Source organism: Thermobia domestica, chromosome 5, assembly GCF_964235325.1.
Source record: "Thermobia domestica chromosome 5, izTheDome1.hap1.1, whole genome shotgun sequence".
Classification (NCBI taxonomy): Eukaryota; Metazoa; Arthropoda; class Insecta; order Zygentoma; family Lepismatidae; genus Thermobia; species Thermobia domestica.
The window spans coordinates 86,798,376-86,814,878 of record NC_137458.1 but is presented as its reverse complement, the minus strand read 5'-3'; the positions used below and the strand labels follow the sequence as shown (position 1 = coordinate 86,814,878).

Sequence of the window (16,503 nt, the reverse complement as noted above, 5' to 3'; positions counted from 1 at the left end):
CCCACTTTCTTCATTCCACCATTTCATTCATCACTCATCATCACCGTCTCCTTTAGCCTAACCGGCATAACCGTGGGACGTAAAACTCAAAGATTTCATTTCATTTCATTTTAGATTACAAAGGGCAAATCTGCGCAGATCCGTGAAAAAATCATACTGTTTATGGACAAGATACATTATCAAAAGCCAATAGTCAGAAAATGGTTCAGTCGCTTTCATTTTGGAAATTTCGATGTCCAAGATGCACCTCGCAGTGGGCGACCAATCATAGCAAAAGTGGAGGATATTCTGACAGAAGTCGAGCAGGATGGGCATGTAAGCAATCATGACATCAATGACCCAAACATCCATCAGCAAATAGTATTAAACTGTTTGGCGAAAGCTGGCTACAAAAGAAGCTCGACGTTTAGGTGCCATATATTTTTCCTGAAAAACTACTCGGTTGAATTTCCATCTGTGAATTTCTACTCAAACGTAACGAAATCGAGCAATTTCTGAAGCAGCTGATTATGAGTGATAATAAGCTTACACCTACAACAACAATGTACGAAAAAGATCGTGGTCGAAGCTAGAAGCTCCACAGTCTGTGGCAAAGCCTATACTGACGCTCAGGGAGATTATGCTGTGCGTTTCGTGGTATTCGAAGGACATATTGTATCACGATCTGCTGCCGCCAGGCAAAACGATGGACTCGGACGTTTTATCGACAATTAGCGCGATTCATCTAGCAATCCAAAAGAAACAGCCGGGACTGAACAATAGAAAGAGTGTCGTATACCATACTGACAACACCAAACCGCATACATCTTTAACGACCAGTCAGAAATGGAAAGAACTTAGCTGGTAGGTTTTAATGCATCCACCGTATAGGCTGAACGTGGCATCATCACACCGTCATTTGTTTCAGACCCTGCATAACTTCCTGAATTGTGTTAAATGAGTTTCAAGAGAGGCCTGTGAAAACCACGTGTTACAATTTTTTGACCAGAAATCACAGAAGTTCAATAGCGACGTGATTATGATGTTGCCGATAAAGTGGCAGGTCGTCGAACAAAATAGCGCATATGTGGTTTCATAATGCTATTTTCAAATCACTATAAATGATTGATTATTATTGCCTCAGTCAACCATTGTGCCTCAGTTTTGACTTTAAAGCGCTCAGTACGTTTCAGACAACTTCACACAAACCTACTAAATTTTAACAGTAAGTGCTGAAACTATCCTTTTTCCTCAAACACAAGAGAGAAAATATGAATTAAGAAGCACTTCAAGAAGTACCGTAATTCGGAGACTACAAGTACAGTATAAGCAGACAGTTGTGTTTGCGAAATATTAAAGAACAATAATATTCCAAGGCGCACCACACAGGTAACAGTATTTGCTCTCTTTTATATTCTTGTTCTTAACTTAACAGCGTGCAACAATAAGTGTCCTGATTTGATAATAAGTGTGTTTAATGATAATGAACACTCTAAAATAGTATGCTAATTAGGAACTGCTATTCACGAATTTATCCTATGTTGAATTATTTCTAAAGTTTCCATTTGTTAGATTATTTCCAAGTCTACTTAATGAGAAAAGTAACATAGTATTCCGTGGAGTTTGTATCCATGTTTTGGAATTCACATCTATGTGTATAAATTTAACATGTGTTCTTACAATTATAGAAAATTCAATGACGTCGAATTTGATTATACTTTCGGTATATTAAATGTAGCTATTTTTGATGACTTGACTTGAGTTTGGGTCCTAATATCAGGAATTCTTCCTGGTTTCCCTTGGCAATAGCAGGCTGATGATCTTTCCCTTTGTATCCAAGTGGCTCAGCCGGGTAGTTTTGAGTTCGATCTCTGATGGAAGTATTAAGCCTCAAATAAAATCCCGAGTATTGGTTCGGATCTCATCTCAAGTAATGGATCCTGTCTGACGTAACCTTATTGCTGAATTCCAGAAAATCAAAACAGGTAGATGAAATGTTATTTGATTAATTGAGATTAGCGTTTCTTTTGTACAATAAGGTATACAAACGTAAAGGCATAGATATGAGATGGGAGAAAAGCTCGTTAAAGTATTGAGAAGTATGAAATACCATGACAGTCTAGTATTGAAAGTCTTCAATCTTACTAGCAAGTAATAAGGAAATAGGTTAAGCACTTACATCGTTGAATGATTTATATGAATGGCTTAACCTGTTAAACAAGACCACATAATGAGTAACTGAAACTGTTAGACAACTTTCAGTCACATAATCAACGATGTAAGTGTTTCATATATTCCCTTAACGATTAGATTAAAAAAAATCAACTACTATCTTAAAGTAAATGGTCTGATTAAATTTAATAGTCAGTGTGAAATAACCCGAAATATTGTTTTCAGGATATTCACCACGCGCCCGTGGAACCCGCAGAACAATGAGTTACAGTAGCCAATCAGAAGACGAGAAGGAAATTAAGCAGTCGTCTGAGCGAAGGAATGTAACAAGAAGAAGAAATCAGTTTGTAGCTGCTAACAGGAATAAACCATCTTCCGAGATTGCTCCAACTTCAGAAGCCGTAAGTGAGAAGAAACCTCCATTGCCACCACGTGAGCCCCGAGATACGGGCAAACAGCAGAAAATAAGTGCGAAAGCAGAACATTCTGGTGGAGATGATTCGTGGGAAGACGTGACCACAAGTGGGAATGAAAGTGTGGAGTTTTCTGATAACTCTCCTGTGAACAAACCACATACTGTGCAAAATTCTGTGATAGCAAGTGGTGGTATCAGCAGGGTGGAAGATGAAGTTCTTCAAGTGACAAAAGTGGAGAGCGAAAGTTTTGGTGAATGTGTGGGTGAAGTAAGGGATATAGTTAATGATTTAGTGGAGAACGTTACGAGTATAAATTTGAATGAATTTGAAACACAGGAAAAGAATTACGTAGTGGAAAGTGGAGAAAAATTAGAAGATGAATATGTAGCTGACGAAGAATATGTAGCTGATGAAGAATATGTAGAAGAGGAGTATTATGAGGAAGGAGAACAATACGAAGAAGAGGAAGGAGAATTTAATGAAAATGAATATATGTATGAAGGAGACTACAATGTAAGTTTTTGGATTGGTATAAAGTATTTATATGTATACTACGGGAGCTCCCTATATATATATTAGGAAGCTAAGTAGACGTTAATTATCATAAAATATATTTGAAAATGAAAAGGGCATTGATGTCTACATAGGTTACTTTCGATCTATAATGACGAGTTTCACAGTCGATAATATCACCAGTAGCACAAATTGAATGACATCATCGGTCGTACAGATTGAGCATCTCTTGATCAATATTAAATGTGGAGAACGTTTGGGTTGAGGAGTGCCGCCAAAGATCGACCTCTACTAGAAAGGCTCCGAAACAGCACTTTCCTATGCCAAATATAGCTATAGTCCATGGCAGTCCTCGTCTGTATGGGAGTGAGAGAAATGCGTAGTGGCTGCATCAAGTCCTAGCATTCGATAGTGCTCTTTCTTCAACAAATGGCAAGAGAAACTGGTGACCATCCATTTCCTCCACCTAAATTCAGTGAAATTTTCGAGTGCCTCACAGATGTACTAGTGCACCTTCGGTCTCCTCTAACAGATCCTGGCACAGCGGAAACCATATGCCATTGACTACCTCTGAAAGATGCGACTACACATGTCTACACTGCTTGCCAGCGTCCTCCAATGAAAATTCGATGCCAAGTGACCAAAATGCAGGTCCCGAAATCGTCACTATAGATCGGAAACAACCTCGGTATTGTTAGAGGAAGCAAAAGATAGTAGAGTATGTTATTACTAAAAAATATGATTATTAAATAAGACAAGGTGATATTACTAAAAAGATAAGATAGAAAATATAAATTCTTTCTTTGCTCAAATGTGACAAGTTTATTTTATTTTTTGAAGTACCACACAAGTGTTTTTCTCTTATATTAAGGAACTTTCTAGGCTTTCTGGATGGGTCAAGATTTATTCCTTTTCTCTGACGCACATTACCGACCAATGCATTCCATGAAATTTATCTCCCTTGCAAAAAAACTGCTTTCAACTTGCAGCATTACCACATGACTGGATGCCATCATGGCGACGCTTCGTTCTCTTCTTGGCCACTCTTCCCGATGGGAGCTCACGTGGTTCGTATCCCACGTTAAGCTGTAAGTTCATATCTCATGTAACTTTGCTGCTGAATGGGACGCTAAACTCAAATTAAATGAAAATCAAAACCCCTCTTGGCCACTGATTTTTTTCTATGACTTCTCTCATACCCTTTCTGTCTGACCCTTCCCGCTAGTCGGCTTTGGTGCACGGAGTCCTGGGTTCGATTTCAGGTGGGAGAAATTTAAAGAACAACCACATTGCAATGCATTGTGGTGGTTTGGATTCCACTGTAGGTCCACGTCTCATATGACCTTGGTGCTGAAAAGGGCCACTAAAATAAACAAATAATCAAACCTTCCTCTGTATTAAAATATTTTGTTTTAAATCTGATAAGTTATACCTAAGTACATACAGGGTGAAACATTTATTTTGAAACTTCCTTGTAACTTTTAAACTAATAGATAAAAGTCGTTGAGATTTTATAAGATGCAAATATGGAAAGGGAATATCGTTTGACGTATTTTACATCATCACCAAATTAACAATTTTGCCAATTCAACATAATCTTGTATTTTTCAAATGACACTACATCAGATCAAAAATTTACAATACCACATTTATTACTTATTGTTACGCAACAATTTCGCAAACTTACAAATTTTGCACCCCTCTACAACAGTAGTAATACAAGTGAGACGGAACAGGAACAATGCATATCCAAAGTATCGTAATGTCCAATACTGTTTTCATGATATGAATTCAATATGGCATATTTCGAATAAATAGGATCAAATGTACAAGGGATTGGAAATGTGACTCCTTTTTTCAATTCAAATGACTTAATTTCGAAAACGTGCTTAGATTTGTATCTGTCAGATCCAATTACATAGTAGGTGGTTTTCAACAGATGCAAAGATTATAATGCCGTTTACCTCAATTTGATATCTCAAACCATTCCAGAAATATGAAAAACATGGGTGAAAATTGCTTAAAATGACGTATTTGTGGATTTTTTTGTGAAAAAAAGGTGTTTTCCTGTGTTTCCATAATATTGGTTAATTGATTGATTTGGAATTTAATGTCCCGTTCAGCAGCGAGGCTATATAAGATGTGGACTTACAGCTTAAATATGAAATCCGAATCACATGAGCTCCCACCAAGAATTGAACCTGGGTCGCTAACCATCTATCCACGAGGGAGTTTGTCGCTTCTAAAACATTACGGTACAGCCATAGTTTTTAGTAGTTGTTACTACAGGCATTCGTAATTATATAAATTTAAGCAATGTTGCAACGTTTATCCATGTTTATCATATCTGTGGAATAGTTTGAGATATCAAAGTGTTGTAAACGGCATTGTGATTTGTACGTCTATTCAAAGCAATCTGGGTGAATGAACTGATACATATATAAGCAGTTTTTCGAAATAGAACTTTTTGGAAGAAAAAAAAAAGTCAAATTTTCAATCCATTGTAATTCTTCTTCTTTATCCGAAATGCGTCATATCATGACTATAGTTTCTGACACTAAGGTACTTTCGATGTGCATTACTCTGTCCGTCTCCTTGCGTTATTATTGTAGTAGAGCCTTCTAAAGTTGGGTGTTTGTCATACTGTAGCGTCCTTTGTTTGTGATACAATAATAAGGCTAATATTGTAGCTTTTCCTCTTAACATGTAAATTTGAAATATGCCATAATCAGAGATAGTACCGTTTGAATAATACAACTTTATATTGGGTTGTCAACACTATTAATCTGATGGTATTGCAGAATGTCAAATGATTTCTCCTTGTCGATACATCGTATAAATCTTCAGCAATTTTTTTTGTTACCCTACACATTTTTTTAAAAAAAATCCTAACTTTGTTCTGTTATGGTCAAGTTTATTATATCAATTAAAAGAACCTGTTTAAACAGTTACTCACGCTGAATCAATATTCTTATTTTGAAGGAAGATGTTGAAGATGCTAAGGATACATTATGTGCTGATGTAACAGACCAAAAAGTGAACGTTGCAGTTGAAGATTGTAAGGTAACGGACAAAGAAGAGACCAGCTTAGTTGAGGAATGTAAGGCAACAAGCAAGGAAGTGAGCAGCACAGTTGAGGGATGTCAGGACATAGACAAAGAAATTAGTAATATTGTTGAAGTATGTGAGACAAAAGACAAAGAAGTTAGCATTATAGCTGAAGTAACAAGCAGTGTAATGGAAGACCATACTAGTAAGGATTCCGAAATAATTAATGTACCCAAACCAGACAAAGAGGTAATCAGTCATGTGGAAGAAAATACGAATAGTGTACCTGTCGAAACCCCAACTGGTGAAATCGTAGATTCTGTGTGTGAAGTTTCATCTGAGAAAGGTAATCTTAATCTGTAACGTGTTTTTCTCTACTAATTTTTAGAAGAGATAAGTGAAATATTTGCCTTGTTAATTTCGTCTTTCAAACTGTTTTTAAGTCATTTCAGGCACTTATGTGTCGTTTTTTCACCGGGTTAAGTTACTTATATAAAAATGAATGACATTTTGAAAACATTTTGCACTTCATTAATTTTATTTATTTATTTACTTTTTTTAAAGTTTATTCCCGGTGGGAATACTCGGTAGGAAAAGTATTCAGCCAGCCATCCTAAGAGAGGTTTTTCTGCATTTTCCTTATTCACAACAGCCAGATCCCGGGATGGTACCTAACACTCCAGGCCACTTCCTTCCCAATTTCTTCCATCCTCCCCAATTCCCCGGGTAGTCTGATCACCGAGGGACATCGTCCTTCATACGTGACGGTCTAACATGGTCATAGATGCCGAAAGCCCAGAAATCTAAATCCTAATCCTAAAACTTTTTAAATTTAAAGTTCCGCGTCTAATATGGCCATATATGCGGAAAGCCTAGAAATCTAACTCCTAATCTTATTTTTAAGTTTAGCGTACCGCGATTGTGCTTCGTGGCCAAGGGAAACTGTAATAATAGTGATAATGAACAAAACGGTGGAATGAAGAGTGGGGAAAACGAGAGAACTCCGAGAAAACCCCAACACCCCCCACAAAGCTTACTTAGTGAGAGCTGAGATCGAAGCACGAACCCATACACCAGTGAGTGAGTGCTTTACCACAGCTATCGCGGCCCTTTTTTGCACTTGCGGGCGCAAGGGTTTTTAAATTGAAATAAAACCATTTTTAAAAAACTTAGTGTGAAAATTGCGTCAAGTACTGTATTTATTTTATTTTTTGTGTGTATATACTTATTGCCCTTTGCTAAGGGACAAACTTTATTATCCTCAGCTGTATTGGTTTTAGCAACGACCGCTGTCCTCATATTGAAGAGTTCACAGGCTTGGCGTTATCTTTCTTATCATTTTACTTCTCTCAAGTAATGTGTTACGAGGGTAGTATAATTTTAAAATTACTTTCCAGGGTCACGATGGCGTAGTCGGGAAGTGTGTGTACCTATGAACGGATGACCCAGATTTGGCAGCAGCGACTCACGTGGGCCATGAAAGACGTGAATTGGTGTTAGATGGCTGGCAACGTGTACCGTGGTTAGATGAATGATGTTTTCAGGTGGTACGTTCGGATGGTAGGGTCTTGGTGTCGCGTAAACACCATGAAGCCATGAACCAAAGTTGTCGACAAGACACTCTCCAAGCTGCTGGTGGCTCCTTAATGCTTTGGGGCGTATTTACATTATATGATTTGGGTCATCTGGTCCATTTAAACCAGAGATTGAACGGTCATCGCTATGTTCATCTGCTTAGTGATCATCTCCGCCCCTTTATGGATTTCTTGTATCCTGTCATCAATGGGAGTTTCCAGGATAACAATGCGCCAATGGTATTGCGACTGGCTGGAGGAACACTGGCCATTTCCAACGCATGATTTTCCCCCTTCAATCGCCTTACATTAACATTATTGAGCACACATGTGGGGTATAATCGAACAGGTCATTCTTACCAAGGTTCCTCTATCTGCAACAACCACCAAATTATGGACGTCAATCGAGACTGCATGGCTGCACATCCCTTCATCAGATATCCAGCGACTTGGCGCCTCCCTGCCGCGTCGAGTTGCTGCACTTCTTCGTGGTTGAGAAGTCCCGCATATTATTAGGTAGGCAGGCCGTCACTTTCGATTCTTTAGTGCATATTTAAATTTACTTGTCTTCAAACAAGATTTTTTTAAAAGAAGAAATACGTTACATATTATTACATGGACAATTGCGAAAATACAGTCGAAAGCGGCCTGGAACCATCCCGTATTTGCGTGGGGTAAATCAGGAAAACCTCACTCAGAATGACACTTTTTTGACCGAGTGTTTCCACCGGAACCGCTCCCATCGGAATAATAATTGTATATCATGTAATGTTATCATAAAATAAGGTACCATTTTTTTTTTTTTTTCAAAAAAGTCTGCTGAGGCATTTGTGTGAATAGTACTTGCGTACTCAAAATTTTAATGGATTGGACGGTTTACTTTCGTAAAACCGTCTGTTTGTAAATTGTTTGGTGAATCCCCGTCTTCCAATGATATGATAAAGCTATTTTAAAAGTAACATTGTTAAAATATTGTTTACGTTATATTATGGCTTACCACTGTTTAGAAATTATTTATTTTAATATTCTTTCCTTTGTCATATATACAATTAATTTTACTCTGCTTTCTCAAAATCTTAGTTGTAGCACCCCACGGTTATGCTCCATCTTTAATGATAATAAAATAATATGCTTGTTTGCCTGTCATCAGCTTTTTACATAGAAAGGAGTAGCCTAGTTCCACCAAATTTTGTATACAAATAAGTCTTTACCAGACCTAATTCTGCACGAAGCCCGTTTTTCGATTTTCGGCTCAGGGGATCGGATTTGAAGGTGAAAATATATGCGAAAACATCCGCAGATTTCTCACAGTTTCTAATTACGCCTTGTATATATACAATGCACATTACATCGTGTTTGTGTGGGTGTATATAACAGCAGAAATAAAGTACCGGGGAATGGAATAAAGACTTTCTTCCTCTATTAATGTTCTGTAGTAACAGTCAGCAACGATAAGTGTGTACTATTTTTATCCAAGTTCTGAATTTAGAGCTGACAACGACGGGTGTTTTAAGCTATTAGGCTTTAAGAGACTGGTCCTTCACTAAGAATCGAACTCTGTGTCATCCCGCCAAAGTTGAATGTGTCATCCACAGTATATTCTACTAGATCTAATTTATATATATACCATTCAGTATTGTGGGAAATAAAGTATTACGAAGTAAACAGCAATGTGAAATAATTCCGATTTCCTTGTTTTAGCTGAAGCGGAAAATCAAGGGAAAGTTGATTTAGAAAACAGCTCAGCTACAGACAATTCAAATAACGCTCATGGTCCAACTTCTGCCCAAGGAGATACTAAGTAGTGACACGAATTACAAGTGACCAGGTATGTTTATTGTTATAATACAGCATTGTTGGTTAGTTGATTTAGAGCAGTGGTTTTCAGCCTGGATGCGTGAAGAGCAAGCGAAGCACAAGCTACTAACAGAAATAAATTGTGAACTTTTGAATAAAGAATCACTTGTAATAATCATTTACAATTTAGCTTGAGCAAGCTTTTCAGACCCCATTCAATATTTTCCTATTCAAGATTTCTACGTAATTAAAAACTTAATACATATAAATTGATAATAAAATTATTATTATTATTATTATTATTATTATTATTATTATTATTATTATTATTATTATTATTATTATTATTATTTCGCTTTTTTGCGATTTTGGACAGCCCTAGCTCTGAAACTATGCACTTTTACCCACAGGTCCATATGAACTTTTTCTCTTATTTTGATGTAAGGAATCACCTGTTACAGTTTGTCGGTATAGTTCATTAACACTCTATATATATATATATATATATATATATATACACCAAATCTTCACATGACCTGCAAAAGAAGAACATTGTTACATATATTACATGATATAGTATTAGTATCACATGATAAACTTTTTTTTCCATTAGTAGTTATAGAATACCAGCATCAATCTTGAATTTCATTGTCTAACCTATATACAGAATTCTTTGGAGGTTCGTCTTTAAGTTGATTAATGCAAATACAGAGGTTCTTGAAAATCAGAATAATAAATATACACAAATATTAAGTTGAACGAATAAAAAGATGAGGACGACCAGTGCCTTTTAAACGTGCTAGTGTTATGTCGTTACAAATTCTAAATATGCATTATATTTGTTTATTTATTGCAGATTCTATCCATCTCTATCAATAACAAGTAAGTGAAACAAGAGAAGACATTGCAGCTAGTGTGACATTTGATATAATGAGGTCACAAATTCGAAATGCAAAGAATACAGCATAGCTAGATCACAAACCAAAAGAAGACAAAGTAAAGTTTAATAAATCAACTAATTACTTACGGAACTCTGTGATCTTCAATAAGGAATTGCTCTGCTTTTCTAATTGGTCGAGATCAGTAATACCAAATCACTTATGTTTACTTACATGTATAGTGGAGTTAAGTATGTGATAAGTGATGCCGAAGGTTTTTTTTTTTTTTTTTTGTACCTACGTATAGGCAAATATTTTCTATTAAAATTTAGAATTGTACCTATTTTAGGTACAAAGTGGAGCATTAGAACAGTACCTAAGTGTAGGTACAAGTAATGTCATATTGAACTTCTGTATGAATGCAACTGTAAAATTAAAAGAGTAAGGATCATAAATGAAGTTAAAAATAATGTAATTGACATTGAGATAATTGGAACTCATTAATAAAATGTTTATCTTTATAGCAGTTTTCTGACTCAAATGTGTGCAGCACACTTGGAAGTACATTTAGAAAAAGAAAAAAAAGTCTTCCGTTAAACATTTTTTAAAATCTTATCTTATAATATATAAACATATTATAAGATATAATATAATAAACATCTTATAATATATAGATGAATAATATAATATATAAATAAAATTTTTATCACTTTCAAAGTTTGTTAAGCATTTTCCTGACAACTGATTCTTGTATTCAAATTGTTTCCAAGAAATCACTGATAAAATTAAATAATTGAAAACAGTACCTGATCTTAAATACAGAGCACCAAAATGATCGCAGCGGAAATGCATGTAAACTATACCGTCCCTCTTCTGTAAGTAGAAAATTAAGAGATCAAGCAAAATATAATATAGTGCAATGATATAACAAGAGTTGTAGAGAAAGAGAGAAACCATAAAACATCTAACAATCAGTGCTCTGCCTTGGGCGAGCGGAGCGGACGGCGGCCCAGGCCCCCGAAATAAGGGGGGCTCAAAATTCGGGAGGAAAAAAGAAAAGATATATATATATATATATATATAATGGAAGGAAAAATGTAATAAAAAGTGCTCAAAATCAAGGAAAAGCAGGGTTTATTTCTGAAAATTTTCTTACGTTCCGCGCCAGCCATGGTGGCGCTTCTTGGCTGGTCTATCGACTTCACTCATATGTGCGGGACGCCGTCGTATACTCGTCCCGGGCGCTGATTTTTCACGGCACGGCACTGATAACATTTTATTAATATACACACTTCCATTTTGCTTTATACGTGATCGTTTAGTTGTTCGCTGATAGAGTAAATCATCCTTACTGTAAAGACAGTCGAATTATGCATTATTTATTCATTGAAAAGTACAAGTACCTGAAAGTACGTAGTACCTATATATTTAGGTACATGAGTCAAAAGTTCTAGGTACAGGTATAAAGACAAACAAGTATAGAATGTTCCTGTATACTCGGCATCACATGTAAGCAGATGATTATTTTTTCAGTAGTCATTCTTCAAATTGTGCAATAATATTTTATTTAATTTATCTTCAATTTTGTTCATCATTTGGGTTGTGTATTAATGGGTAACGAGGCAGCTTATATATTAAATTCATATAATCTTATATTAAAGGAAATTGTAAATATTATGATTATTATATTGTGCCTTATACATTTTTCTTGAGATATTTGTATATTATTGTCAGTGGTATAAGAATATTCTTGTCTAATAGATTCTTATTAAAAGTTGTGATTTCATAGTACATAATCGTTAAATGAATTTTAGCAATACAAAATAAACACCACTTTATTATACTATTTCTTGCTAAGTAACTTACATAAGGTTTGCTCAGGAATCAATGGCAACCAATTGCCTAGGTTTTTTTTTTTTTTTTTTTTTTTTTTTTACTATTATTTCCTAAAATATTGGTTTTCAGAAGCTGCAGGAAGGCTTAAAAAAAAGTAATCTAATGCCAAAGAAGTCCTTACATTGAGTGTTAAGCCGTAATTATATCATTCGATTTTTGTTAGTATATTCTGTAGTTAACATTTAAGTTTTTTAATAGATATACTACAAATGGTCGAACACCTTACTCTGTGTTTTGTAAAAAAAAATTAATTTATCTGTGTTTTATCTCTTCATTTACGTATGTAGAAGTTGAGTGTGCAGATACTTTGGAATAGTGTTATAAACTGCTTTGTGTATTTCATCATTAGGCTGTACTGATCCAAGAATAGAGCACATTATATTCTCAGTTACAGCAGTACAGAAAGGGCACATTATATTCTCATTAGTACATTAGTACAGAAAGTCAATTTTTTCTTTTTTATGGTCTTAGTGCAAGACGTTTGGCAGTAGCAACTTTTGGGTAAGTATCAACAATATTCTATGAAGAGCGTACAGTATTTGAAAACCAAAATATGTATTATTTAAATTCAATAAATATTTGTAGCAATAATTATACATACACACAAATAATTGTGTTATAGTCCATGTCATCCGAATTGGCGTGTGTCATCAGCCAATAAGCTCGCAGTGCGCTGTTACTAAACCTTCAGGGAGGAATCTAATCATTCATAATTGATTTTGTTTGTATTTGAGGACAATTATGAATGATTAGATTCCTCCCTGAAGATTTAGTAACAGCGCACTGCGAGGTTTATTGGCTGATGCCACATGCCGATTCGGGTGATGTGAACTTTACATGTACATATCACGCAGAAACAGAGAGATAATAATGAGAATTTTGTTATTTGTTCGTTGGAATTCAGCTTCTCATGTCGGAATCGAGACTATATGAAACGTTGATTTACAGTTGAAGGTAGAACCCAAACTATCGTAATAAGTGACTCTTCCACCGGGAATCGAACCCGGGATACCGTGCACAAAGGCAGTAGCCATTAGACCAGCGGAGAGAACTATAATAATAACAGGTTCTTGTTCAAGGAGACAGACGAACCAACTTGTACAGTAGTAGGATTTTTTTTTTTTTTTTTTTTAAAGAGGAAGTTTGTCTGAAAATGAAGTGACTTCTTAAGGCCAGTGACAAAATCAAGAGAACATAGATTTGATTCGCGAAAACTCAGTTGAATGTAATACGTTGAATTTAGTTTGTTTGTTTGTTTCATTTACTATTATGTCCAATGGGTGTGCCCTAATATGGTTAGCAAACACTAGGTTGTACCGGGAAACGCATCTGTGACCACATTTACTCAAAGATTTTGTATATATGTTGTCACGGATATGTTGTTCCATGTACTATGACGTGCTGGCTTCTCTTCCTTTACGCACTAACTGTGAGAATTTACTTTCTTTTTTTCGTTTTCCTTTTTAATGTAGAAGAGTAGAAAAAGTAGTGTACTATCACTAAAAAGGGGAAGTACACAAAATTCTCATTGTTGTTGCTAAGATGAAGATTAATCTGGAAATAAAACATCAAGGCTCTTTACTGTGAGATTGGAATATTTTTGGTAAGAAACTAACAATGAACAATATAACAACTTTGGAAAATGGATCCTTTTATAATGTGCCACAGCATGAAGGAATAGTTGTTTTCATGACAGTGCATACGAAGCACTAATTTCAAATTCCAACATTTATCATGTCATAATTCATACATACATAACTTTGGACTATAAGATAAAATGCAAAGTAATTATTAGTTTATTTAATGGTAGAGTAAACCCTTCTACGTGGTAGATGGATTATTTTATATATATATATTTATTAGTGTTGTTCAGTATCTGCTTTGTTCACTAAAATTAAGAAAGAAGAAATAAAGAGCTGGGAGAAATTAGTAATAATTGTAGTCTTAAACAAATAACGTTATTTACAAACAAATAAAATTGTTGTTTTGTTCCCACCCATCAATCGTATGAGATTAAAAAGCATGATTTAATTTGGAATTAAAAATACTAAATATGAGTAATGAGCTTTGCTTATCTAAATGGTATTATGATCAGTTGTGTGTACTAAGTTCAAGCGACAAATATTTGTGACAGCAGTGTATCTGTAAAATTTGGCACTTTTTTGTGACGAGTGGCTTTGAACAGTATATGCAAAGTGCATACGTTGTTAACCATAGTAATATGTAATTCAATTGAATAATAATTTGTGTAGCATTAAATATGATTATGTATCTCTTCAACAGAACAAATATTTTCTATGCATGCGGAAAAACTAACATAAATAATAAAAATAATAATGCAATAAAATTGCAGTACTTTAATATTTGAAAAGTATGCACAATATGCAACAACATAAATTGAGAAAGACGTTTTTGTTTGAGTTTAATATTAGGACAATCTTGTTACCTTTGGTTGGAGTTAAAAGTACATAATTTCACATATGTTGGTTTTCATTTTTGCTGATTGCGAGTAATGGATGTGATGATTTTATATTAACCATAGCCAAGCATTAAACACGAAATGTCACAAAACGGAATTGGCAATATGTTTATATGTAGCATTTCCATCATCACTGACGCGTTGAATAACAGCCTTTGACTCATCCAAGTTAGCGTTGCCTCTTTCAGCATACTTCCAGAGAGCTGGCAACGTCATGGACGGAAACATATTGTTAGTTCAGTCTTGTACTGTTTCCTGTTTATTAGTATATTGAGATATGCTTAAGTGTGTTTGATTCCGGCAATGTATTATTTATGTAAATATTGAATATGTAATTTATATTATAATATTGTACACATTCAGTAAAAAAAAAAAAAAAAAAGGAAAAATGAAATTGTAAAACCTAAGCAGTACCCGAATTGTTAACAGTGTACACGAATTTCCATTGTAATATCTATGCAACTGTAAATGAACTACATTGTTATACTTCTTTTAATTATATATACGTTTTATGAATTTCATATTGGCCGTTTTCACCTATGATAGATGTCCGTTTATAATTTCTCCTGAACCAGCACATGGCATTTTTTTAGAATATATATATATATATAAAGCATTTTCTTTGTGAACTAAAGAGGAAGCAAAGTTAATGAAAGACAAACCTAATTATACCATGATACCATGACATAATTTACTTTCAATATATTTGTATTCACTTTCTGTAAGTTCTGGTAAGTTTTTACTAAAAGATTTACCACATTATTCGGGCCGTGATCATACAGGAAGTCGTGCCTAGAAGAGGTCTTGTTCTAAATATCTTTTATTTATAGGTAACGCATTCTTGTACGAAACAACTTAATGTTTATATATATATATATTCGTGGATAAGTTTCATGTGTTGGATTGAAATTTAGTAATTCATATGAAGACACATTTTTGGAGAATATAGCCCGGGAGTTATAATGCTGTATCTCATGCAATCACTGTACAACTTTCATCACTGTATTTGTGAATACTTATTATTGTGTTATTGGTGAGAATGAAAAATCAATATTAGAAGAACAGCAAATATTGTTTCATTTATTTTAGTGTGTATTTGAGAAATATCAAGGCAAAAAATAATGTTTTAAATTCATTATTTATGTAATAATAATAAAAAATGTAAGAAAAAAATCGAAACACATGGCGTTTTAATAGGTTTCATGTACTTTGAGTTGCAAATAAAGAGCTAAACCTTCTATTGTTACCATACAGTCAATGATATTGCTATTCTAAATTGATGTTTTTGGATACACGAAGTAACTGTTGTAACAGATGAGGTTTTAGTCCATGTTTTGCCCTTTGAACTTAGGTTGTCTCAAAAATTCAACAAAATATACTGGCTTGTTTGTAAAGGTTAGAAGTTTCTGTCTTCTTTGTAGAATCTGTTTTCGAAGAAATCTCATGGTACAATCGTGTCCAATAGATGTTTCGCATTCTAATTGGTGATTTGTTAAAAAAAAAAAAATAACACTGTAATACGGTCCGAGTAATGTGTATAATTCGGACCAAAGCGGGTTTCAACTCGAAATGCATGGAGATCATTCTTTGGCAGTGCTAGGGCATCATGAAAACAGTTGAAACAATTGTACAAGCCGTAAGTGCGAGAACACATCGTCGAATGACAACCAGAGGAACGTAACTCCAAAAATCAAAATGTGGTGTTCGTTTGCTTCATGTGTGGTCATAATTTCGAAAGCCCCACTTTGTGT

General features: G+C 34.7%; 1 protein-coding gene across 2 annotated transcripts in view; it reads left to right on the top strand.

Moving 5' to 3' along the window:
• Positions 1 to 15,273, top strand: part of LOC145685978 (uncharacterized) — a 58,258-nt gene extending 42,985 nt beyond the window's left edge. For both annotated transcript variants that reach the window (XM_081758780.1, XM_081758779.1), the window contains 4 exons: positions 2,377 to 3,080; positions 6,063 to 6,474; positions 9,404 to 9,530; positions 10,356 to 15,273. In XM_081758780.1, the coding sequence (XP_081614906.1) occupies positions 2,377 to 3,080; positions 6,063 to 6,474; positions 9,404 to 9,507 (1,220 nt within the window). In that variant the 3' untranslated portion in view covers positions 9,508 to 9,530; positions 10,356 to 15,273. The remainder of the gene's footprint in view (positions 1 to 2,376; positions 3,081 to 6,062; positions 6,475 to 9,403; positions 9,531 to 10,355) is intronic.
• The last annotated feature ends 1,230 nt before the right edge of the window (positions 15,274 to 16,503 follow it).